This window comes from Parasteatoda tepidariorum, chromosome 10, assembly GCF_982258835.1.
Source record: "Parasteatoda tepidariorum strain Cologne lab strain chromosome 10, Ptep-v5.0, whole genome shotgun sequence".
NCBI lineage: Eukaryota > Metazoa > Arthropoda > Arachnida > Araneae > Theridiidae > Parasteatoda > Parasteatoda tepidariorum.
Genome location: NC_141764.1, coordinates 53,443,491 through 53,469,281, shown reverse-complemented (window position 1 = coordinate 53,469,281; position 25,791 = coordinate 53,443,491). Strand labels below are relative to the sequence as shown.

The following is a 25,791-nucleotide window of genomic DNA, read 5'->3' as shown; positions in this document are numbered from 1 at the left end:
ATTCTGCGCTGTGCACCAACTTATGAAGAATTAGCATCGAGAAATATACTGAAGCAAAGAATTGCGCAACTAGCGTGAAATTACAGGGGGAAAAAAATTATACCTAACGTTGAATCTTTTTAAAAAAATTAGGTTGATAATGTTTCTTAAATTTAAAATTTAGCAACAATTCTATGAAAATTAATTAATTTTTAGATTTTTTATTATAATTTAAGCCCAAATACCTATTTGAATGCCTAATAACTAGATGCTGATGTATATCAAAAGTAACCGGAGTTGGTATCAAAAAATATACTGAAGCAAGGAATTGAGCAAATGGAGTGAAATAATAATAATAAAAACAAGAAAGAATGACATTTTCTTTGAGGCTCCTTAAATGATTAGGTTGATAATGCTTCTAAATTTTATTTAAGTTAAAAAAATAAATCTCTCATTCAAATTCATAAAGTTAATTTTTAAATTTTTCAATGTATTTAAACCCAAATACCAAGTTATATACCGAATTACTAGATGCTAACGTAAACCAAAATAAACCAGAATTGCTATGAAAAAAAAAATAATAAAAAAAAAAATAATAGGGGAATTGCGCAAATAGCGAGAAATAATAATATTGAAAAAAATGAGACGCTTTCGTTGAGTCTTCTTAAAAGATCAGATTGATAATGTTTCTAAATTTTATTCAAACAAAAAAGTTATAAATATGAATTGTATGAAAAAAATAAACTATATGAAAAATACTTTTATAACTGTTATAGAAATTTTAATTTTAAACTGTATTTGGTTTGTAATTCTCTAAATTATAACAAGTTTGAAATAGGGTTTTTACCATTTAGTTTAAATTTATAATAAAATTTAATGCTTTACTAAATAAAGAAAACATTATCACTACAAAATAGTCATTCCCTCGGCTACCCTCTACACAACAAAACTAAAATACATATTTCCCAGAAAATTATTTCCACATGAATTCTAAATTTGTTAATACAGTAGATTTAATTTATTGAAGCACTATGTTTTGAAACAAATAGTTAATATCTAAGAAATTAAAAAGAACTAACACATCCGGACGAGTCATAATCAATAATTTTCTTCTCAATAGTTAAAATTCCTTTTACCAGTAAACTATTTGGGCATTAATTGTACATTAATTAATTTAATAGATGTATTTTAATTCAAGCAATCCGTTTCTTTATAAAAAAAAATATCTAAAAAATTAAAAAGTTAGAACTATGGCTTGATATAAGATTCACTTATAAAAAAAAACTTTTTAATAATTTTGCAAAAACATATTTTACAAAAGTTTTAATTAATAATTCTCTTCAATAGTAAATATATTTTTCAATGTAAACTATTTCGTATAAATTCTAAATATCTTACATATAACATTCAAGCATTCTTTTTCAAAAGAATTAAAGTAATATTTAAGAAACTGAAAAGCTATAATTAAAACACGCCCGGACTAAAAATGCAAGAATTTCCTTCCGTCATTATAGAATGTGTATATCTTTTTAATCCAACAGCAGAATCTCTTCTGAAACAAAACAATCTAACTGATTAGATATTCCTGCATTTCCTGTCAAACAGGTGTCGCTGCAATCGAGAGTCTGATATGTTTTCGATCTAATTCTTTTTTTCTCCTCACTGTTAGTTTCCTCTCACTCTGGATGTGGAGTGTAATTCACGGCCTCGATGCATGAAGTGTGATGTGTGCAAAACAATTTAAATACAGCTGTTTGAATGAAATTAAATTAGTGATGAAAATCAGTTCTTTAAAGGAAACGATTTACATTCATAATTCATTAACTATAATGTGTGTAAACATTGTTAATGGTGTAAGATAACACGTGTTCGTCTGTCATCACATTTGGATTTATTAAAAGAAATGACTATATAAGTCAATTAAATTACTTATTAATTTGTTATCGATATTACAAGTTAAAAGTACGTATGTTAACTATTATTTAATCAGCTGATTTGTGTTTATTTATCTTATTATTTAAAAAGGAATTGATTATCTTTTATGATCATAAGAGGAATTCAGAATATCTAATTAAAATGTTTTAATCACTTATTAATTTAATGTCGATGGAATAAATCACAAAACACGTATTAAATTGCCATTATCTAAAAAGCTGATTTGTGTTCATTTTATCTGACTTTATTTAACAATTATCTTTTATGCAAACGCCTGATAAATTCCGAATTTCTGTCCTCTAATCTCTGAAACATCTAAGAGCTATTTTTAAATCTTTTTTGTTCTATGATCACTAATCTTACGTGTAAGTCAATGTTGATTAAATGTTAGGTAAAAAATTTATATATATAATTATAAGGTTTTTATATATTTTAATTTAGTTTTGTTTTGTTTCCTTATCATTTTTAATCTGTTTGTCTTATAATTTAAATGTTACGAATTCCATTAAAATTAATCATAATCTGATTATTAAGGCATTGCCATTTCTGAAGTTGATTTTGATATTAATCTTCTTTTTAAGGTCTAAAAATTATCTTTAATGACTAGGTACCAAAATAAATGATTTAGATCATTTGAATTATGATATTTTGTTAAAGTTTTAAAAGAATTTTTCTTTGGTGGTCCTACAAGAGAAAAATATATACATATATAAATGATTTAAGGCATCAATATTATTTAGGACTGAAATTTAAAGAAATTGTTTAAAATGTTTTTAAATTTTACATTATTTAAGAAACATTTATTAGCCTTCTTTTGGAGAAAAGTCTTAAAATTTACACCCTACTAAAATAAATTATTAATAATTGTAATGAGTTGTGTAATTTTAGTAAGAGAAAATTTTAAGAAATTAAAAAATATTTGCTAATAAATTTAAAAGTAATCTATTGATCTAAATTATGAATGATACAAAAAGTTAAATGAGTTCTAGTTTCTTGGAAAAAATATTATCTTTAAGAACATAATTAGTCTTTTGGAAATCAAGATTTAAGAATTTAAAGGTTGTCTTTAATGACTAGTTGCTTTATAATACTTTAAATTATTTACTATTTTATAAGCTATGTACTTTTTCTATACATAACTCATAACAAAGAAATAGTTATTAATATGATTTTATGCTATAAGTTTTGTAGAGTTTTGGTAGGAGTAATATTTGAATTAACTTCTTTATTTATTTCATGCTGATCTTACAAAAATTGAATAAACAAATTAGAAAACATCAATCTTAATTATAAATGGAAAAAAAAAAGTAAGCTAGGATATTTTTAAATTTGCTAATCTTATGAAAATGTTTATAATCTTTGTTTGAAAAACTATGACCATGACAGTTAACTTAAATTTACAAGTTATTAAAATAAGTTATTGGGTAACCTTTTTATGATTATGTAGTTTTGGTAAGAGTGAACTTAAACAAAAATTTTGTTTTATTTGTTTGGATATGTTGACTTTACAAAAAAATTTATAAATGAAGTTAAAAGACTTTAATATTAGGTTTTTATGAATGAAATTGAAAAAAAAATTAAGATTAGATATCTTTAAAAAAAAGATTGAATTAATGTGATATTGAACTTTTTTTTAAAATTATGCTATTAATTATACTATTTTTTAAATTTTAAAATTAAAAATAGAATATTTATTTTTGATTATGATATTTTTCTTCCCTTTCAAAGTTATATTTTTACTTTGGTTATGTATACAAATTATAATTTTCAAATATGTCATGCTGCAAACAGGAATGAAATATATACAATACATATTGATGTATTCACTCATTATAATGTTTACTTTATTTATTACAATAGTTTTATGTATGCTTATTGAAGCCAGCTTTATATTTTAAACTTTTTCTTAATTCTAAAACTATAACTGTATCTTGATAATTTTTTATAGCTTATGTATGGGAAAAATTGTTTATTTATTGACTTTTTTTTTTTTTTTTAATTGACTGAATTTTAAACTAAAGGGAATTTAATTTATCTCCTTAATGTACATTTATAATCTACTAAAAAAATAGTAATCCATCATTTTATGTCACTTATCTAGAGAAAGTTTTATTTATATTTATTGCTAATATATATTTTAAAGTTGTAATGTTATTTTTTATAATCCTTTACAGTTTTTATCATAAGAGTGATTGTTAAGGAATATTACCTAATTATACTTACTTATATGGCTGCTTAAATATGTTGTGTTTTGTTTATACAAATAAAGTTCTGTCCAATTTTATTCAGAATTTTTAAATTCAGATTTATATTTGAATCATAAATCATTTCAATTACAAAATCTTCATCTTCCATCTCAGTCAGTTTATTTACTACTGTTTAGCCAGATATCTATGGTTTACAGAATAGTTAATAAATTGGAAAAAAAATATGAAAAAACTTTTAGCCTTTTTTTTTTTTAATTTTTTTTTAGTGTTTTTAAGTTTAGATTTAAATCTGAATAATCTTGAATCGTATTGTGGTTCATTTCGATAACAAAGGCTTCATTTCAGTCAGTTTATTTACTGATTGGCAAGATATTTAAGGTCTACAGAATAATTAAATAGAGGTGCTCACCTGGAAAGTCATGAATTTCGGTATTGAACAAAATTTGTCATGAAATGTCACGATTTTAACTATTTTTTTTTTAAAGAAAATCATGGAAAGTCATGGATTTAGGTTGTTGAAAATCTAATTTTTAAAATGGAATTTAAAAATACCCCTCCCCCATTTCATGGTGTTCCGAATATCTGAATTTGTAATAAAATCTCCACTCACAGTCATATTTTATTAAAATATAAAATGTTTTTATTATGTTCTTTAAAAGTTATGGTGTTCTTTCAAAAAATGAAATGAAAGAAAAAGCATAATTTCTAGAGCGAATTATTTTATAAATTTCTGTGATTTCAGAATTTTTATTTTATCAATTTAAAATTCTAGCTGAAGCAAGCCAGTCATTGGCGAATTTTTTTTCATTCCAAAATGAGAATAGAATAATCAGGAGTATTTCTTTCCTTTCCGATGAACAAGAAAAGTATCTTTAGAATATAATTCTGTAGAAAAAAATTATTTGCTTTTTGTATTTTTTTCAGTTATTTTATTGCTCAACTCTTTCTTTACTCTGTTTTTTTTTAAATTTAAAATCTTTAAATATGAAGATGCAGAGTATAACAGTTTTGGTTATACCTATCCATCGTTTCAATTTATGTTATTATAATGCTTTTTTAAATTTCTTGTGTTTTTGTCGAAGAAAATAATAACTTCGTTAAGTCATAAAAAAGTCTAGGAATTAGTCATGGAAAGTCATGAATTTGAAAATCTGAAATGTAGCAGATACCCTGGTAGTAAAAAAGAACTAAAACTTCTAAAAATTATCTTCTCTATTTTATTATTATATATTTCCATTGATAATGTTTTTTTTTTTGTAGTTCTTTTTTTAAAAAAAAAATACTATAAACTTTTATGAATAATTTTTTTGTTACTAGCACAAAAATAAAAGACTGTACCAATATTGCAGTTTTTCCCCTGCCTTCTAATTAGAGGTTCTACCTTTAATTTAAACCTGCTACATCTAGTTATTCTGCAGATCTAAACAAGAAGGCAGTATCCTCAATTAGGAGAAAGCAGTGGAGATATTGCCTTGTTTAGGACTACAAAACACTAGATGTAGTAGTAAGTGCAAATAAACTTGATTAAATAGTGAAATTTTTTAGGAATCATAATTTACCTTATTGAATAAATTAAATTTACTGAATGAATTACTCTTTAAAAGTATATAATTTAATTCACTTGTAAATAATGTTTTTATTTGCATCTAATGATTAGAGCTTTATATTTATTATATTATTTTATATTCTCTTCTAATTTTTTTAAAAATCATATGATTACTTTTTAGGTTCTTACATTTTCTTTTTTTTGTTTCAGGTCCCTATTTCAGAAAAGTGCCATTCATAATGTTATCATTTAATAGTTATTAGAACTATTTATCTTGGGACTAAGAAAGTTGTTATTTCTATGCTTTAAAAATTACATTTTAATCAAACTCTCAAAATGGGTCGTTATTCTGGAAAACAATGTCGGCTTTTAAGCATGTTTGTGCTTACTGGTGGCTATTTCTTGGTTGAAATATCTGTTGGATATGTTACAAATTCTATGGCATTAGTGGCTGATTCATTTCATATGCTGTCAGATGTTATTGCTCTCATTATAGCTTTTATTTCTGTTAAGGTAAGAATAATGTTTTATTTTATTAATCAATATTCAATGGATGTTTCAATCCATTTAGTATTCTATATTCATTCAATTATTCATTCTTTCCATTCAGTATTCAATCTTTCAATTTTAAAGTTCTTATTCTATCTACAAATATATCAAATCACAAAAGTTTATGCTAGAGCAGCTGTGTCATGTTTTAGACATATCTATGTAAAAATATTAAAGCAATTATTTTTTTGGAAATCCTTAAAGTAGCATTTTTTTTTAAAGATCAATCTTATTGTTAATTTAAGAAAAAACTGCTGAATTTTTGAAAAAAAGTAAAAGAAATTATTAAAAAAATATAATATTTTTAATTATTTTTTATGATTAGTTAAAGTTAAAAAAAAAGTAAAACATAATATTATTTTGAAGTTAAATAAATCTATTAAAATAAAGAACTTTCCTTAAAAAAATTCAAATTTTTCCAAAAAATTATTTTGCAAATTTATTTAGGGAAAATTTTATTCTAATTGCTTTTTAGAAAAGAAGTAAAAAAAAAAAAATATCTTAAAAAATTGTTTTTTTTTTTTTTTATGTCTTAAAAAATATTGCTTCAATATTCCTGAAAAATTAAAAGTACCTAACTTCTAAGAATTATAAATTTATTCTATGAAAATTTTATTCTAAATATTAAAGTCTTATTTTTTTTTTTTTAAATAGAAAAATTTATCTTAAAAATTTTTTTAAGGTATTAAATTTTAAAGGATATTTATTCTTGAATAATTAAAATAACATTTTAAGATTATTTATCTAATTTCCAAGCCTCTAAACCATTTCTGTTCAAGTTCTGCTATTTTTAACTTTCTTTTTCTGTTTGCATATTAAATCTATTATGTAATATTATCTCATAAGCCTGTTTCAGAAATTTGTAAACATTCCAAAAAAGATTTTTTAAAGAAAATTATTTTTGTGATTCTGTTTTTATTTAAATAAATTTAATTTTTTATGCGTTAATTTAGAGATGAATACTAAATAATTATTTTTCATTGTGTCATCAAATGTACAAAGACTGGTAGTATTTTTGATTTTATCCATAGCTATAAGTTCATTATAACTTTAAAAAAGTTGCCATTAAATTGTTAGTGCCATATCTATCAGTTTATTATTGTAGTGATGAGTTGTAATTTACTAAGAAATTAAAATGCAATGCACCAAAAACTATTAATATCTTGTTCAAATTAATTTAAAAGGAAGTTTGATATTTATGTACTCAACTAGCAGTTTTATATCTTTTAAAAAAAGGAAAATTAAGTGGCATTTTAATGCTTGAATAAATTTGTTTAATTAATTTTTACATTTTTGAGTTATTAAAATATGAAAGAAAAAGGCAAAACCAGCTGTCTAATGCATTAGCCTAAGTTCCTGAAGTGGGCGCTATCGCTCCCCAGTGGACATTAGCTAGGGGTGTTGGGACTAATGGTTCTATAGGAGATGAGGAGAAAACTTACATAAGAAATTCGTTTTTATGTCGATTTATTTCTGCCGATTTCATCGTAAAACCCTCAATTATTATTCGGCAGTTATTACACCGTATTTTCGCAAAGTTTTAAAAATTTTAATACTATAATATTATAAATCGTGAATTGAATCACACATTTAAATAATCACTTTTCAATACGCTTTCTTTGTGCCAATTTCATCGTAAATCTGAAGGATTTTTTCTAGCTATTTCTACTCTTTTCCGCGTGATTTGGAAATCCTGTATTTTTTATCCTGTATTACGTTAATATTATTACGTTACCTCTGAGTTTCAAATTGCACATTTAAGTAATCACTTTTTGACGCACTTTATTTGTGCTTATTTCATCGTGTATCCTAAGTTATTTTTTCGGCTATGAAAACATCGTATTTTCATATAGTTTTGAAAATCTTAATATTGTGACAGGATATTATGAATCTCGAAAAGGGATCTCGCCCTTTTTAAGCACATTTTTTGCCGATGTTATAGTGAATCTAAATAATTTTTTAAGCAGTTATTTCCGCTTTTTAACGTGATTTTGAAAGTGCCATATTTTTATTACGATATTATTAGACACGCTAGTTTCAAATCGTCCGTTTAAATAATCACTTTTCGACGCACTTAATTTGGGCCGATTTCTTCGAGATTTTAAGCGTTTTTTTTTTCTTCTAAATTTTGTTTCTAATTATTTTTTTCTACTTTTTGGCAGTCATGGCTTTTTGGATAATGCATTCCCTCATAGTTTTAAAAAATCGATATTTTTATTACGACATGCGGATTTTTAATATCTCGTAATCGACTTATTAATTCGTGCTGATTTCATCGTAAATTTAAGTTGTTTTTATAAAAAATTTTATCTTTTCTTTGCAATTATGTATTTCTACGTTTTTCCACATCATTTTGACGATCCCGTTATTTTAACTACGCTAGTTGTACGTTATTAGTTAAATGTACGTTGTTTTAAAGTTATTAGTTTTACGTATGTTGTTTTGAATATTATAATTAAAACTTTTTTATGCTAGCAATTTTAAATGTATTTTCACAATTTCTAAATCAAAAATTATCTCTTGATCTGCATTTTGCAAACTGACAATACATATATTTAGCATTTTGTCTTTCCTCTTCTTTTACTAATGCATGGTTCAAAGATATTAAACAGCTCTGTGATTTTATTTCTTATTGTTAATTTCAGATGTCACCAAAAAAGTGGTCAAAAAGTACATTTGGATGGGCTCGTGCAGAAGTACTTGGTGCCTTAGTCAATGCTGTTTTTCTTGTTGCCCTCTGTTTCTCAATCTTTGTGGAAGCTCTTAAGAGATTTTACAAGCCTGAAGAAATTCACAATCCAATATTGATTCTATATGTTGGCACTATTGGGTTGCTTGTAAATATTATTGGATTATTTTTGTTCCATGGTAAGAAATTTAGTCAGTATCTGATAGCTTGATAAAAATGAAATTCTTTTTTAATTATTTGAAAGAGTATCTAACAATTTAATAACTTGGAAAAGTTGGGGAATCTATCAACTCCTAATATAAGTGTAGGAAATCAGTTGAAAGAAATCTGAGAAAGTTTATTTTTTAAGTTGAAAAATTTTTGAATTCCTGAGGAAAAGATTGATTTCTTTGCATAGCGCAGTTTAAGTGTATAAAAATGTTTTAATATCAGGAGAAAATGTAATTCACTCTGTTGTGCAATTATTTTTGACCACTTTGTTCTCTCCTTGTAACTAATGCAATTTTCCTAATTTGGTTATATATTTTTTCTGTCACCTGGAAAACACATTTAATCAAATTAGTTCCTTATTTTACACATATTTTGCAAAAAGTAGTACTTCAGTATTTCATATTAGAAAATGTATATGAGAAAAATAATTTATATAAGAATACTTTATACCAAGTGAAAAAATAAAATAAAATAGTCTGCTACTTCACTTTAGTCTAGGTTGGCAAGTTTTTGACAATTGACGGTTTTATCTGTCATGTGAAAAAACTATTTTTGACATAATTTTTGTCAACAGTCAAAAACTCAAAAATGTACTGTAAGGATAATTATTAGATTTTATACCTAAGAAGTAAAATATACATAAAAATTCAATTACTTTGATGTTAAACTCTTGTTTTATTATGACAATGTCAAAAACCCAAATTTTGGTGTAGAAAATATCGAATAATTATAAATAAAAATGTGTAGAACTGAAATTTATCCTATCTGTTTATTTGTTAAATCATTGAAAATAAAAATACAAAAACAATTTGCTTAATAAAAAACACTCAATTTATCATCTTATATATAAAATCAATTTTCATTTACCCTCATTTTAACTCCTCCTTTCCTTAAAGCATTTAATTTAAAAAAAAAAAAAAAAACAGTTTTGAAGCCCTCTGTACTCCAAGTTCATTTTTCAGTTTTCTATAGGTAAGACCGAAATTTGAAACTACTCTTTTGATTTATGCTGAGCTGCATAGTCTAGAAAGTAGAGGTACTAAAGCTTTTATTACATAATAAAATCACCTGTAGCTGGGAAACTTATTCTAATTACTATACTACATATTAATAGTAATTTCAATCAAGTTCAATATTTAATACAATACAAATAATTGTTGCAAATTTAACTTTTTTATTTATCTAGGACATGGTCACAGTCATGGGGGTCACGTTCATGACAAACGAAAACTACCAACGTTAGAAGATGTTCTATCAGAAGGTGATATTAATGACAATAAAGGAAATTTCCAACTTCCAGTTCCTTGTGCTCCGCAAGCTGTTGCAAAAGCTGTTAAGGAACCAAAGAAAGAATGTAATTTTACTTCATTTCCTATTTATATTTTTTGTTACAAGATCTACTGAATATTTTATAAACATTTTAAGTAGTGCAGATCAAATCTCTCTAAAGTTAACTCTGGAATTTTTAGTAGGATTGTGAAAAGTCAATTGAAATGTGATACTATAAGGAATGAAAAATAAATTGTTTCTGGATTTAAAGATAATACCTAAGCTTTATGTAGATTATTAAAATCAAAAGTTTTACTGAAACAGATTTGAGGTCTTTTAATTTAAATTTGACTAAAACATTAAAAAAAAGGTTTTAAATTAGTTTTTGTTTTTTTATATAATAAATTTAATTAGTGCCAAAATAAATATGATGAATTATGTTGTAGGTTTTATCGTTATACTAAAATTAACATGATATAAATTATTGTGCTTTTCTGAAGCATTTAAATATATATTTTCATTAAGGTTGAATAGATTGAATTTTTTTTAAAATCTTATTTTAGAATGAAATATGCAACATTTGAAAAATAGATCAGTTATTTTCATGATATGTTCATCTAATGAAGTACCATTTATTGTTTCGTGATTAATATTTAGTAGATTTTCAATTTTAAAACAGTGTTGGTGGTACACCAACACTGTCAATTTTAAAACAGTGTTGGTGGTACGCCTAATCTTCATAGGAGTTTTCATGCTGAACTCATTTATTTAAAGTCTTGGCAGTTGTGACTATGGTCTTTCATTATCAATTGAATTTAGATAGATTTTGGAGCTGCATTTATTCAGAAAACACTTTTTCCAAAGATTTTATATTCTTTGTGATGCATTTTATAGAGAATTGCATTTTTGATTTATGGTGCTTTCATTTTTTTTAAACGTAATATAGTGGCTTTTTCATTTCTTGAAAGATGGTCTATCCTACCTACTATTTTACGCAGGTAAATGCGAATGCACCCCCCCCCCTTTATGTTTTGTTAAAATTCTGTACTTCTTCTTTCTTTTTAGTTTCAAGAAAAGAAATAGCGTTTTTGTAAATATTATTTTCTTTTAACTTAGGCATAAACTCTATCAAAGAGCGTTAGGCTTTCTTTGCAAAGGAAAATTGCGAAGTGTTTTGAGAATTCGATTTGATTGTTTTGAGAATTTCATGTTAAAATTAAAGACTGCAAATAGCTATTTCTTTTTAAAATTTTCTTCACGGCTGGATGATTGTTAGGATCTCAAAATATAGAATTTCAAATGTAAATTAAGTTTTATGCTAAATTACTTTTAAAGATTGTTATTTAAGTAATTTTTATAGGATCAAAAGATTTGTTTTAATTTAGAAAAGTGTGTATATTTCTGAATGCCATTGTTTTATTTTTATTTTATTTTGCTCTATGTAAAACTAGTTTCTTTCTTATAGCTTCTGCAAGTCAGATGAATATGCATGGGGTGTTTCTTCATATACTAGCTGATGCACTAGGTTCTGTGATTGTAATTATCAGTGCATTGTTAGTTTGGCTTACTGAATGGCAGTACATAAACTATATTGATCCTGCTTTAAGGTATCTATTGATTTGCTTTTTTCTACTTCTCTAATTTTGTTTATACGGTGTCAACTGGTTTATAAACTCATTTATTCATTTACATAAAATTAACATTAAAATTTCTTTGGCTGTCTACCACGGCTGTGGATATCTGCATCAAAACTATGTAGTCAGTCATTAGAATTTATTAGAAGTTATGTAAGCAGAAGTTGGGTTAGAGGGTCCGAAATTCCTAATTCTACAGTAATGGCTAGTTAATAGAGTACAATTTATATATACTTTAACAATAGGTTCAAAATGTCTTAATTAATTTCCTTGAAGACCCATGCTGATTAGTAAAATTGTTGAGATTCATATGCAGTTTCAAGTATTAAATATGAGTACTATCATTTTAAAAAAGTATTTTGTTAAAGAGATACATGGTGATTGTATTCCGGGTTTTTCATATTTTCCAGGTCTTAAAGCAGGTAATGTGATTTGTCCGTGAATACCGCATTTCTGAAGACCATTAATTTTTGCAAACTTCTGCGAACTAAAACTTATAATTTGACAAAATTTTCATTGCAATCTAAAATTTATAGCAATAGTGAAGAGTTAAAGTTAGATTAAAGAGTTCCAGAATCTGAAATTTAAATTTTGAAACGTTCGCTAAATCACGTTAACAAGACGTTTACATACATGTTACATACAATTTAATTTTCTTGTTGGATTTTTGCCATATTTAATATATGAAAGTACGCTGGCATCAGCTAACATCGCAACTCATATTGATGCGATTTTAATATCAAACATCATATTTCATATGTACCTGATTTAAAAGTTACACATTGCAATTCGTATTCATGTGATTTAAAAATCCAATACAGCGATTTGTATTTTCCCGTACTTAAAACCCAATATCGCGATTCTTCTAAGAATTAAGTTTTTTCTTAAATTAGTTGCTATAAAGGTGTGATATTCTTCATTAGTATGTAATTTAATTATAAATCTTAGTTCAAAAAATTATATTAATCATGTATAGCATGTAAATTGATATCTAGTTTTTACTCGTAAAATTTACTCAGTATTTTTCAATTTGTGTCCCAATTACCCCTGATTATATTTCTAATTTGATATGAATGCATCTTAGTTTGAATGAACTTGGTATTATTGAATGCAATTATTTTTATTTTAGTGTAATCATGGTTTGTCTCATTGTTTACTCAACTTGGCCTTTGTGTAAGTATTGGAGTATTCTGCCCAAATATTATTATCCAATAAATTTCTGTACAGTTTTTTTTATTTGAATTAAATGTTCTTTTTAAACTTTTCAATCCAAAAGGAGAATTTAAATTTCTGAAATGTGTTTTTAAATTTTGCTTTCACAATAATTCTTATTTAGTTTACTTATGTATATGAACAAAAAAAACTGATTCATACAATGGAAAGTAGAAAATATCCTTACTGTAAAAAGAATTTAGACTTGATAAAAATTAATCAAAGCTTTTTTGTCCCTTTGTCCAAACTAAACTGTTTTAAGTCCAGCCTAAGTTTCACATTATTTTTAAGTCTTAAAATATTTGTGAAACTAATTAGTAATTTTTTCAAAAGCATTCTCTTTTCTATCAATGTAGTTTGTGTTAATATATTAATAAAATTACATTAAATAGATAAGTTTAGCCTTTAAAATAATGTGAGATTAAGTTTTTGTACCTTAAAGTTAGATATTTTTTATATCTTAAAGAAATAAAATAATAAACATCTGTTGCTAGACTTTAAAAGGCAATTGACAAAACATTTTGCCGTCCAGCCACTTGGAAAACCAATTACTTAGAATCCCATTAGATTTTCAACTAATTTATTAAATTAGGTAAAAAACTCCTAGATTTCTAGACAAATGCACCATCTTTACAACAGCTCTGACAATGAATATAAAAATATTTCTATGTCAAATTATTTTTTGACCAAAAGAATTTTAAAATGTTGTGCAAAAAATTTTCCATTCTTGCAAAGACTTCCAAAAATATGGCAAAAAGTATTTTAAGTAATGTTAAGGTGCCAAAAGTTTAGATAGCTACTCTATATTAACTGTCTGAATTATATTTTCTGCACATTTGAATTCTCTATTAAACAATTAGTTTGCATATTTATGGTGTACCCATTAAATACTTACACCATATTGCTCAACAAATTGCCCAGATTAAAAGTTATTCAGGATGAATTTTTTTCTTCATGTGTACAGCAACAGATAAAAATTTTTTATGCATATAAAACCAATATAAGTGCAAGTGGAAAAACATGAAGCAACAGTAATAGAAATTGTATACAAAGTAAAACTTAGTATAATTTTATAAATTAAATACAGGTATTATTACATAACAGGATTAATTAAATATAGGTATATTTATATAACAGGATAATTTAATTGTTTCTTATTGTTATTACTATTATTTTCAACCTTCTTCAGTGTCAAAAAAGGACTTTTTCCTTTTGAGTTCTCTATTTTCCATATGTTTGTAACTTTTATTTTTCATAAATTGTTTATTAATGTTATTTTTTTTAACAGTGAAAGATTCAGCTATGATTCTTCTCCAAACTGTGCCAACACATATACAAGTAGATTATCTTCAAAATAAATTGCTTCATGAGGTACAGCATAAGTTTAATTATAAATTAATGATGAATTTAGTGATGATTTATTTTCTAATGTTGAATTAATTCAGTCTCCGAAACATATATTATTTTTAATTTAATCAATTATCCACCCAGATTGATGGTGTCTTAGCTGTTCATGAATTTCATGTTTGGCAATTGGCTGGTGAAAGAATAATAGCTTCAGCACACATATGTTGTCGAAACTTAGTGGATTATATGGCGATTGCTGAAAAAGTAAAGGAATTTTTTCATAATGAAGGAATTCACTCCACTACAATTCAGCCAGAATTTATATCTATGAGTGATGTAAGTATTTATCTTTGATATTATTTTTTGGTTTATTACATATTTTTAGTTAAATAATCTTCATAATACTTAAAATAATTTAGTTTTATAGAATTTACTCCACTACAATGTAACAAAAATTGTCTATAAGTGAGGCATTTCTCTTCTTTATTACTTTTAGTTGCATGTCATATTTTTACTCTAATAAGCTTTACAAATTTGAAATAATTTAGTTCTTCCGATTTCTCTAAGTTATTTTTATTGATGTTAAGGAATTCACTATGCTATGATTTAACCAAAATGATAGTAATGTAAACATTTACCTTCATTATTATTTTATGTTGTTAATTATGTTTTTAATTAGATAGTCTTTATAAGTTGAAATTATTTACTACCAATTTTCTTTGTGTGGAATTCACCTCATTACAATTGAACCAAATTTTATCTCTATAAGTAAGGTTAGAATTCCTCTTCATTTTTATTTTATGTTGTATGATGCATTTTAGTATAATTTCCATAAAATTTGAAATATAATTATCAAGTATGTTAGAGTTCTAAAAGTTTAAAGGAAATCAATTAATTCATTAAAAAAAGTTGGTTAAGGGCAGACAGAAGATGGATGTCTTTGCTCGCGATGACATCCTTTAAATTTTGCAAAAAAGTTTTCCTTTTCATAATTGTATGCTAGAATTATGAATTAACAAAAAATTTTAATAAATATAAGCATACATTTTCTTGAAATATAACTCCCTTATGTTTTTAAGCATTCAAAAGCATTTTGAGCACAAACAGGATATAAATATAAAGATTACCTGCAGAGTGAGAATTAATAGTGCTCATGACAGTTTTGTGCATTCAGCCTGAGCTTCTTGATTTCTAAACCAGGCACTTAAACAAGAGGCTAAAAAAAAGTAACTGATATTATTTAACCTTTAAATATTGTTGAAACATTTTAAATTATGAGAATGATTTATCTTTAATACTACATTTTATTCAATTTTCAGATATAATCTTACTCAGACACATTTAATGGCCACATGGGTTAATATCATTGCTTTAGTTTATGTATATGATTGACTGGTCATTCTCAGACTAAATGATTCCCTAAAAATGATATCAGTTATTGGAGAATTCTTGGTCATATCTTTAAATTTGAACATAGTTATAGATGTAATGTAAACTACAATATATATTATACATCATATAATATATATTGTAGTATACAATATATATTATACATCGTATAATATATATTGTAGTTAACATTTAAAAAGCTATCCTTTTGAAGCTCATTCCTAAAAATACTAGTAATTACCAGTGATTCTAGACATTTTATTGATGTAATATCTCTAAATTTGTAAGATTAAAAAATGTTTAATATTTCAATTTGTTTAACATTTAAAATATTATTTTTATTTTTCTATAAATGAAATTAAAAATTATCTATTCATTGTAAGACTGAATTCGGTTTCTGCATTTTCTTGTATTGGTCGCAACAGTTGTCAGATTTTTGTAGATTTTTAAACATGAAGTTTTCATTTTATGATATTAGTTTTGTGAACATTTATCTATTTATTTATATTTTACTAGAGTAAAACAGATAACTGTGTTCTTGACTGCCCAGTGTCCACAAACTGCACTCCTCAAACATGCTGTGGCTCCATGAAAGATGGTAAAAATGACTCAAAACATCTTAATATAATGCCTTCGAAAAATGTTAGTGTTGATGATATGAACAGCTTGAAAGGAATCTATAGAAGTTATGACAGCTCTAGGAACAGTATTGAAAAATTGTAGCTTAGTCTTAACTGGCAGATTTATTTTCAGGAAACAATTGGAAGTATAAACTAGACTTTTGCACCTTTTTTCCTCTACACTTCATTACAGATTCATATTTTGCACAAAAGATTTTGGCTTCTTTATGAACTTCTTCAAAATATGCATACAGGAATATCTTACGTGTGAAATATTGTATATCTATTTTATGAGGCGTCGAATGGAGGATGGACTAATTTTCAAAATTTGAAATCTTGGAAGCAAAGGACAATAGAGGAATAAAACAAATGGTATATCTATTGGGAAAATTGTAAAACTTTTATTCAGGAATTTTGGAATTTGGTTTCAAAAGAGTGCACTGCACTCTATTTAGTTCTTGAAAACAATACTAATGCCGTAGAACTGTAATATACCTGAAACAAACGTTGTTTAATAGGACCCATGATTTAAACCTCCTGATCCTGTATGACAACTCTTATGCATATTATGAGGCTGGAACTGATCCCTCTGATCAACTATGGCTTGCAGCGCTATCTGCAGCAATTTTTGTAACTAAATTCTATTTCTGTATGACTTTTTACAGCTTTCACAATAATCATTGTTTGTTTTATTCCTCTATCGCCCTTTGTTCTTAAGATTTTTAATTTTGAAATCTGTCAGTCTTTTGTTGGACATCCTGCATAAAGAATGTGGATGCTTTCAAGCTTTGTTTTTAAGTGATTGAATGGAATTTTTACCTCTCTATTATGGTCATGAGTCACTATTTATTATGTTGTCTCAATTGTCTATTACTCAATGTATTTCTATATTTTTAATAGCTTCGCCTGTCTATGTTTTTAGTGTTTGACGAAATATTGATTCATGATCATGTTTAAATCTTGATCCAGGATTAATGAATTTTAATGACTTTGTCCTTTTTAAGAAATATGTTTTTAATGTACTACTTAGTTTTGAAAACAACATGCAAAACGAACAAATAATCCAATCTTATTTTCAATTGGGTACTATAATGAAGCACATTCTTCAATGGAAATGTGAACACAGCAGGTACAATACATTTTGTGCTTTGACACTGAAGGGTCTTCTGTATAGTACTTAAATGATTATGTGTCTGATTATGTTACATTATTTGTGTTTTGCTTTTTTAAAAAACGTTATTTATTTAGAACTCAAAGTAAACTTTGCTTTATTTAGATGTTTTTTAATATTTTTGCTTTTAAAAGTTATATGTGAAAATATGTTATTACATGTTAACAAAAGCTAATAATTTAAAACGTTTTATCTTGGTGTGTAAGCAGGCGCTGACCTTAAAGAGGCACTATAGGCATTATTTTATTGGATTAAGGTTTTTAGAGCTCACTTTATTTTTACGATAACATGGACGAAAAATCTTAAATTTTGAAGATTGCTGTAAAGATTTCAGTTGAAATAAATTCTGCACTATGTGTAGCCCTTACCGAGAGCAGCTTTAGATTTAAGGTAGGTAAAGCATAGACACTTTTTTTAAAAACATAAAGTAGTTAAAGATTTGGTTAATTGCAGTTTAGTTTTTTTTTAAAAATAATACTGACTATTTCATTCACGCTTTTTTTTCTATTAAAAGAAGCTCTAGATTAATAACAAAAAAAGCTTAGACAACCTTTTTTTGTAACATGAAGGACAAGTAGTCAGTTTGAAGCTCTTTTAGAAATGCAGAATATTTTATCCTAAGACAAACTTCTTTTCTTACTACAGGCAGCCCTATATTTAAGGCATAAAAAGCCTAGACAAGCTTTTTTTTAAAACATATAAAGGAAGAAGTTTGTTAATTGTAGCTTTTTCAACGATACGGAATATTTTATTCTAAGACATGCTTTTTTTTGTACTAAAGGCAACTCTAGGTTTAAGACATAAAAAACCTAAGCAACCTTTTTTAAAAAATGAAGAATGATAAGTCGGTTAATTGTAGCATTCTTAACAATAGTGGATACTTTAACCCAAGACATGTTCTTTTCTAATTTTTTTTAATTAGTTAGTTATCAATTTTCTACTAAAAGCAGATTTGGGTTAAAGTGTTTAAAAGAGATTAAAAAAGGCCTTTTTAAAACATAAAGTGAGAGAAGTTAGTTAATTGTAGCTTTCTTAACAAAACTAATTGTTTTACCCCCAAAACTTGTTTTTTCCTTATTAAAAGAAACTTTAGATTTGAAGTAGCAATGGCCTAGACATTTTTTTAATGCCTTCCAGTTACCTCAGCTGAGTTTAGATTTGATTGGATCTTAGATTTACTATATAACAAAGCTGCTACTATTATGCCTGTGTAATCTCAAGCAATCTGATCTTTAGAAAAAGAGCTTTTTTTACAACACACTTGAAAACTGCCACTTTCTTAGCATTATAATAGTAGCTAAATCTAAGTAAAACTTGTTAACATGTTCAAAGTAATTTAAAACCTAAATAGCTGTTTATATTTAAATTCCTTTTAATAAGTCTTACATGTAATTCAATTATTTTATCAAACAGACATATCTTTTAAGTCAAAAAGTATTAAAAAAAAATTAAAATAATAATATATATACAAATATTAGCATGCAAAAGTCTCTGGTAAGTATATTATAAATTTTCTAGCTTTTGGCTGCTTAAATGAGTGAAAAAGAAATTATTTCAATTATGCATATAGAGGACCTGCACTAAGGACTTCAGATTATTAGCCAAATATCAAAAGTCATATGGCAACGAATGTAATCTTAATTTTAAGGTAGTTTGTCTCATACTTACATAATCTCTTTTGTTGCTTAATGCTTACATTATCTGGACTTAATATAATTCTAATCGGTTATGTGACATATCTAGCGGAAATTACTGTAATCTAATAAAAAAAATACAGGATTTGTACAGAAAAATTCTTTTTAACGTTTTTTTTTCAGGATCAAGAGGGAAAAAAAAATTTTTTTCGTCGAAAATATCATTGGCCAATATTTTCGTTGTATTTGCGATTTTATCACATTTGGTGAGGTGGCAAAATGCTAAAACGCGAGCTCTGCATATATTTGCATACATATATAAATACTTAGTTTCAAAAAACATTTCATTTTATGATAAAATCTCCTGAAATTTAATGAAAAAGTTCATCAGATAGTGAATTTAACTTCACTTAATTGTTTTATTCAAAATATAAGAAGTTCCAATTATCTGCCTACACTAGGTGTTCCTCACTTTTATATTCATTTAAATGTCTACTTAAATATACCTGTTTTTGTAAGTGCCAAAGGTTTACTGTGTAATTTTCAATACGATGAATAAAATCTTAACCATATTACTTTTAATATAAAACTTTTAATATAAAACTTTTGTGTTATATATTTTTACACAATGTCATTTTATAAGATTTCATTACTCAAAACTGTAATAAATGTTTGTGCTTTTCATATTTTTTTCTAAAAAGAATTTTTATGAAATCATGTTAAAGAGCTACTTATTAAATTATTAGATTTTTTTAAAAACCTTTATCAAATATTTAAATTAAATAGTATTTTTACTCAATCATTTGATGGTGATTTCATAGAATTTATAATGAAATTCATACATTTTGTAAATCTTTATAGTATGTATGTATTATTTTAATGTTTGGTAACTAAGTTGTTATGCTGTTTTACTATTTTTCAGATATTTTATTTAGCATATTTTTGTTTTATTTCTTATTAAATTTTATATTAATTTGAAAATTTATTTAAAATTAGATTTATCTTTAAAAAAATTTGGTGACTTGCTCACTAAACTCTTATCTACCATCATTTTTAAATGTTTTCATAGTGTTAATGTATATTATTAACTAAAAGCATGTTACTATATTATATTCTTAATGTTTCATTAACTCTTTTCAGGTAATTAAGCATGATAAATATATTGTTTATTTTTTCAACATCATTAATTTCATTCAAGACAATTTTTTTCCACTAATGATTTTATTTGTGTATTGCTGTTGGTTTATTTGATTATCTGTAACTTATAAAATATGAATAAAGTAGTTGATATTTTTTTCTAAATCATAGCTATCTAAAAGAGACCATTTAAGTAAAGTTATAAAATTTCACTGAGAATTTGATAGCTTTTCTTGAATTACTCAAAATATTCAGGTAGAATTTCAACAAATATGTTTTTATCTAATCTGGATCTTAATGCAGTTGAAAAAAAAAACGTTAACAAGTTGAAGTTAACATTTCATAACACAGAAGTAAAAATTTTTGTATATTGTAAAATTTTATCTTTTAAAGGTATCAATTGTCTTGAACAGGAAATTTAATTATAAAATTTGAGCCACACATTAACAGTGAGCTGTTTTTATTTACTTAATATTTATCTGTGATAACTACTCCTGTCAAAGTGTGTATATATTGTTTATAATTACGTTTAGTACTCATGATTACATGTTTTTTTTTGCCACAATACCATATTGATTTGTGTATGTAAAATATTTTATATCTTTAAGAACATTTACTGATTTGTGCTTCTAAGAAATTTTGCAAGTGTTCATTTTGTAAAAATTCCTAGAAACTGTTTTAGAGCATGCTCATTGATATGCAACTTCATTATGTATCCATTGCTAAATAAAATGTTTCTTTTATTTAAATTCTATAAACGTTTGGTTAAATTTTCTTTTCATTTCTTTTTCTACTTTTTTTGAAACAATATTTAATGTCTTTTAAATTAGTCAATGCCCTATCCTTACATCATTTCATTTGTTTATAGGAAAGATAAAAGCAGCCCTAATAAAATTTAGTAAATTTTTAGGCAAAATGTATAGGTGTTTTTATTTTATATAGTTTAATTTTACAAATACTCATAATTTTATCTAATTTTCAATCAAATTTAACAATAATTAAAGGAATTTGTTATGAAAGCAAATAGAAGATGTTTTTATTACTCTTTTTCACACACATTTTGGAGGTGCCATTTTAAAATAAAGAAGAAAAAAATGAATATATTTAGAATTTTTTTCTCCAAATACAGTTTTTTTTCTTCATATAGACAATGTATTATAACTTAAAGAAATGTCTGTTTTTACATTTTTAATTTTTTTCTTTGGTTTCTAATTATATGAATTATAGTTTCAAAACCAATTAAAGAAAATTCTAATGTTTGTGATTTAATTATCAAAAAATATTTTTTGGCCACCTGAAAAAAGAAAGAAAAACTATACCTGCTAAAGATAATTTTTTTACCTTTTGTGGGCCTTCTTCAAAATATATAAAAATGCCAGTACTATTTTTGTATTTTATGAATCAAATTTGATGAAATTTCCTCAAATTATAATGTTGAAAATCTTGACCATTCATGGATAATTATGCCCATAATATACTTTTGATTTATTCTAAACTGGGATTTTGGAGTTTTTTTTTCTATTGGGGTAAAAAGAATTTGAGTAAATGTTATTTTCATTGTATTTAATTTTAATGAATTTTTTTTAACTTGAAATAATGCAATGAACAATGTTATGGGGACAAAATTTTTTTTAACCATTTACATATTATAATAGTTGAAATTATTCATTCATTTAGTACTGAAAATATAAAGGTAGAAGATTTATCATAAAGGTAAATTTTTAAAATAGCTTAACTATTAAAATATATTACGTCTGGCCTGGATTGAAAACAAGCCTTATCTCTGCCTGTAAACCATCTGATTCAATTTGGATAACCTTAGATAAGTTTTATTTGGTTAAGGACAAAAAAAGTGTTTGCGTTATCAAACATTCTTTAAATAAGTAAACTGTACACGCAAAATAATGATTTAATAACATATTTATTAATATCGATACCTTATTGATTTATATATATATATATTACTAAACAAACTGCTCTTCTATATATATTTGGAGAACTTAGTGCACATAAATTCACTCAGATAATTTCATAATAAATCTAATTTTACGACTCAATTAAATAAGAATTTTAAAATTCGATTTCTCAGGAACAATTCAACCAATTTCGCTATGTAAAATTACGTAATTTAAATTGATGTATAAAAGGTATACCCTAAAGGTTATGTTTTGCATGGAATTATCTTTGGATAAACTAATTTTATAATTGTGTGCAAATTTTTTTGAATCCACATGAAAGTTCCTCGAGATATGGCGAAATATGCAGAAAGTAAAATTGATACTAAAGGGTCCAAACTTTGGATCATATTTAGAACGAACTATGGGGAATGCTACTGCACCCTATATTTTGACCGACAGAAATCCGAATCTATCATTAAAAAGGTTTGCTTATTCAGAGAAAGTACGTTTTTGTGTCTGATTGTACGAAACTTTAAATATCTTGCATTAATTATTTTCAGCATATTTGAGCTCTTCCTCGAACCATTAAAATTGAGTTCTAGAAGGTGAAGATCCGATTATTAGATCAAAAGTTATTCTGCTTAGTCCGTTTATATATTTGCACAATAAATATTAAATAATACTTTACTTTATTGTCGTAAAAAAATGTGTATTAGTCAGTTTCATGATTGTATTTAAAGTGTAGCATTTTTATGCCAAAATATACTCAGTGTCTATTAAATATAAGTAAATATTTGAACTAATTTTGTGTGAGTCATGATATAGAGACCTCATGTTATAATGTCAGTTTTCGTTTGTACCACCAGGGTCGTTATATTGAGCGTCGACTATAATAATTAATGTACTAGTGATAATGGTAACTAAAATTTGGTTATTTTAATGCTTGCTTGCATGTAATATTTAATTCATGCGAAGTAAAATATATCGAGTATCTTTTTTTTAGTTTGACGAAATTTTCATAGACTGTTACAACTGTCATATTTAACTTAAGAAACGCGTCAGCTATTACACTGGCAGCATTTCCGATATATTTAATTTTATACTACTATAATTTCCACTGAATATATCTTAATTACGCTTCCTCCTTACTAACGGTCTTCAATTGCATAATTTTTCTATCCTTTTCCATCCACAATTCGATGGTCAATATTTATCTCAAACTTATTTTATTATAATCTAAGAGTTCGAAAGAAAAGTGACTAAGGCACATTTTTTGCATTTTTAAAAATCAAATAATAAAAATTGGTCTTAGTGAAGTATTCAAATTTCATGTAATATTCGTATAAATTCATGTAATATTCACATGACAACAGTTTCCAAACACTTCATTGATTTGAAGAAAGGCAAGAAAGAATCTGTTGAAGACTAATGAAAAATGTATATCTTAAAAAGAAAAAAGGAAGGAATTGGTCGAGCAGCATATAGCAGATATAAATGAAGTTTTGTTTAAGTGACAAAATTAAATTCCTAGTGCACTTTAGCATCCAAATAGAGTCTCGGTGCTGCCATCTAGTGTGGCAGAAACTAGACGTCCAAATTAACATGACCAACGGTATCTCACCCACTGTGGTGGTCCTGAAAGAGTGGATACCATCTCTGGAGAACGCACTAGGTCTGCTCATCGGCAAGACCAATTGTGCAGCTCATTGGAAATAATTGCAAAAAAAAAAAAAATGTTTAAGTGATATAAGTGAAAATGAAAAAGAAAAAATCAAATAGTTAACTGCTAAAAAATACCTGCGACTCTTGAGCAAAAAATGAATATTCAGGAAAGAAAATTAAAAATGAAGTTTTGTAATGTTCATTAGTCTTTATTTAGTTCAACTATTTTTCATTCAACCCAGTGCTGTTCATAATTCTTGGCTGAATTCTAAATTCTAATTCATTATCTAATTATTATTTCTGAATTGGAAAATTTAAATATAATTTGTCAAATACCAGTATAGAGTTAATGTGCATTTTTAAAAAAATGTAGCACATTTTATTTATTATTATTTGTAGCACAGCATCATATAATACATTTTTAAATCATATATATGATGATCATATTATATATGAAAAAAACGAGGTTATATAACCTCGTTTTTTTTATGAGTATTTCCGTTTATTTCAAAATAACTTATTATTGTATGTAATTTCTAAAGTGTAAATGTCTAAAAAATATATTTATTTAGATTATTTTATATCATTACAGTAAATATATTGTAAAAATATGTTATGGAAGAGAAACTATTTTATTGGCAACTATTCTTTATATTTGAAGCAACTAAAGCGACTATTTTTAGATTCTTGCCCATGCCATAAAGATTCTCTCTAAGTCAAAGATTATTGCGATCACAAAGATTCTACTTAGTTCGATAATTAACTTGATTGTGTTCACTCAGATCCATAATTCACTGAGATAATTAATAACCAAAAAGTTAACAAATAAAATCAACCTAATAACATAAAACGGAATTAGATCACTAAGAGTCTAGCTTGTATTCACTCAGATACATAAAACATACTTTAAGATGGACTTATAATGCTAATGGGGTAACTTGCAATTCTAAAACAAAAGTTTATTGAATTCAAAGCAATAAATAGTTTTTAATTAACTATTTTGTTTTAGATGGATATCAGAATACTTTATACTATATGAGGCTAGATGTTTACTGTTATATGCGATATTAGATAATAAATTTGCAATTGAATTCGCCAGATTCACTGACAATTTCAATCTTTTTTTTTCAAAAAAATGATCTTTCATTTATTTACAAAATAATAAAAAATTATTTGAGAAAGGAAATATTGATAAATTGATTATTTAATTGATTAAATTTAATGAAAAATCTTTGAATTATGATAATTTTAAAATGTTTTCAAAATTTATTATTTTTTTCTTTTCTTTTTTTTTTAATGATAAATTTAGCAAGATTATAATGTTTAAAATCGGAATTTTCTAACTCGTTAATTCTATTCCTGAACTTCTGTAAATGAATTTTATGTAGTTAGCAATTCTATCTGGTGAGTGAATTTAAAAGCTTCGCCTTTTTTTTTTTTTTAACCATCCTTGTAAATGTTCGATTTATTTTTGAAAAGTTAGACACTCGCAAATCTAAATATTTATTTACGCATAATATGAAAACTGGATACCATTCATTTTTTCGCAATATAAGGTATGCAATTGAATTAAAATTAATAAAATACTGTGATGGGAAATTCCAAATAACACAAAAAGATAAATTTTCTTATATTTGACATATTAATTGCATATAAATTATTTATATAGTTAATAATTAATAGGAAACGTAAAAGTTTATCAC

General features: G+C 25.3%; 1 protein-coding gene across 3 annotated transcripts in view; it reads left to right on the top strand.

Moving 5' to 3' along the window:
* Positions 1 to 17,405, top strand: part of LOC107451938 (proton-coupled zinc antiporter SLC30A1) — a 60,724-nt gene extending 43,319 nt beyond the window's left edge. The window contains exons 1-9 of one of the 3 annotated variants that reach the window (XM_016068182.4): positions 1,639 to 1,941; positions 5,878 to 6,180; positions 8,862 to 9,084; positions 10,302 to 10,469; positions 11,850 to 11,991; positions 13,148 to 13,191; positions 14,519 to 14,601; positions 14,722 to 14,913; positions 16,483 to 17,405. In XM_016068182.4, coding sequence (XP_015923668.2) covers positions 6,004 to 6,180; positions 8,862 to 9,084; positions 10,302 to 10,469; positions 11,850 to 11,991; positions 13,148 to 13,191; positions 14,519 to 14,601; positions 14,722 to 14,913; positions 16,483 to 16,689 — 1,236 coding nt within the window. In that variant the 5' untranslated portion in view covers positions 1,639 to 1,941; positions 5,878 to 6,003 and the 3' untranslated portion in view covers positions 16,690 to 17,405. Of the gene's footprint in view, positions 1 to 1,638; positions 1,942 to 2,202; positions 2,306 to 5,877; positions 6,181 to 8,861; positions 9,085 to 10,301; positions 10,470 to 11,849; positions 11,992 to 13,147; positions 13,192 to 14,518; positions 14,602 to 14,721; positions 14,914 to 16,482 lie in introns of those variants that run through there. The other 2 variants (XM_016068183.4, XM_043050350.3) reach the window with 2 other exon arrangements.
* The last annotated feature ends 8,386 nt before the right edge of the window (positions 17,406 to 25,791 follow it).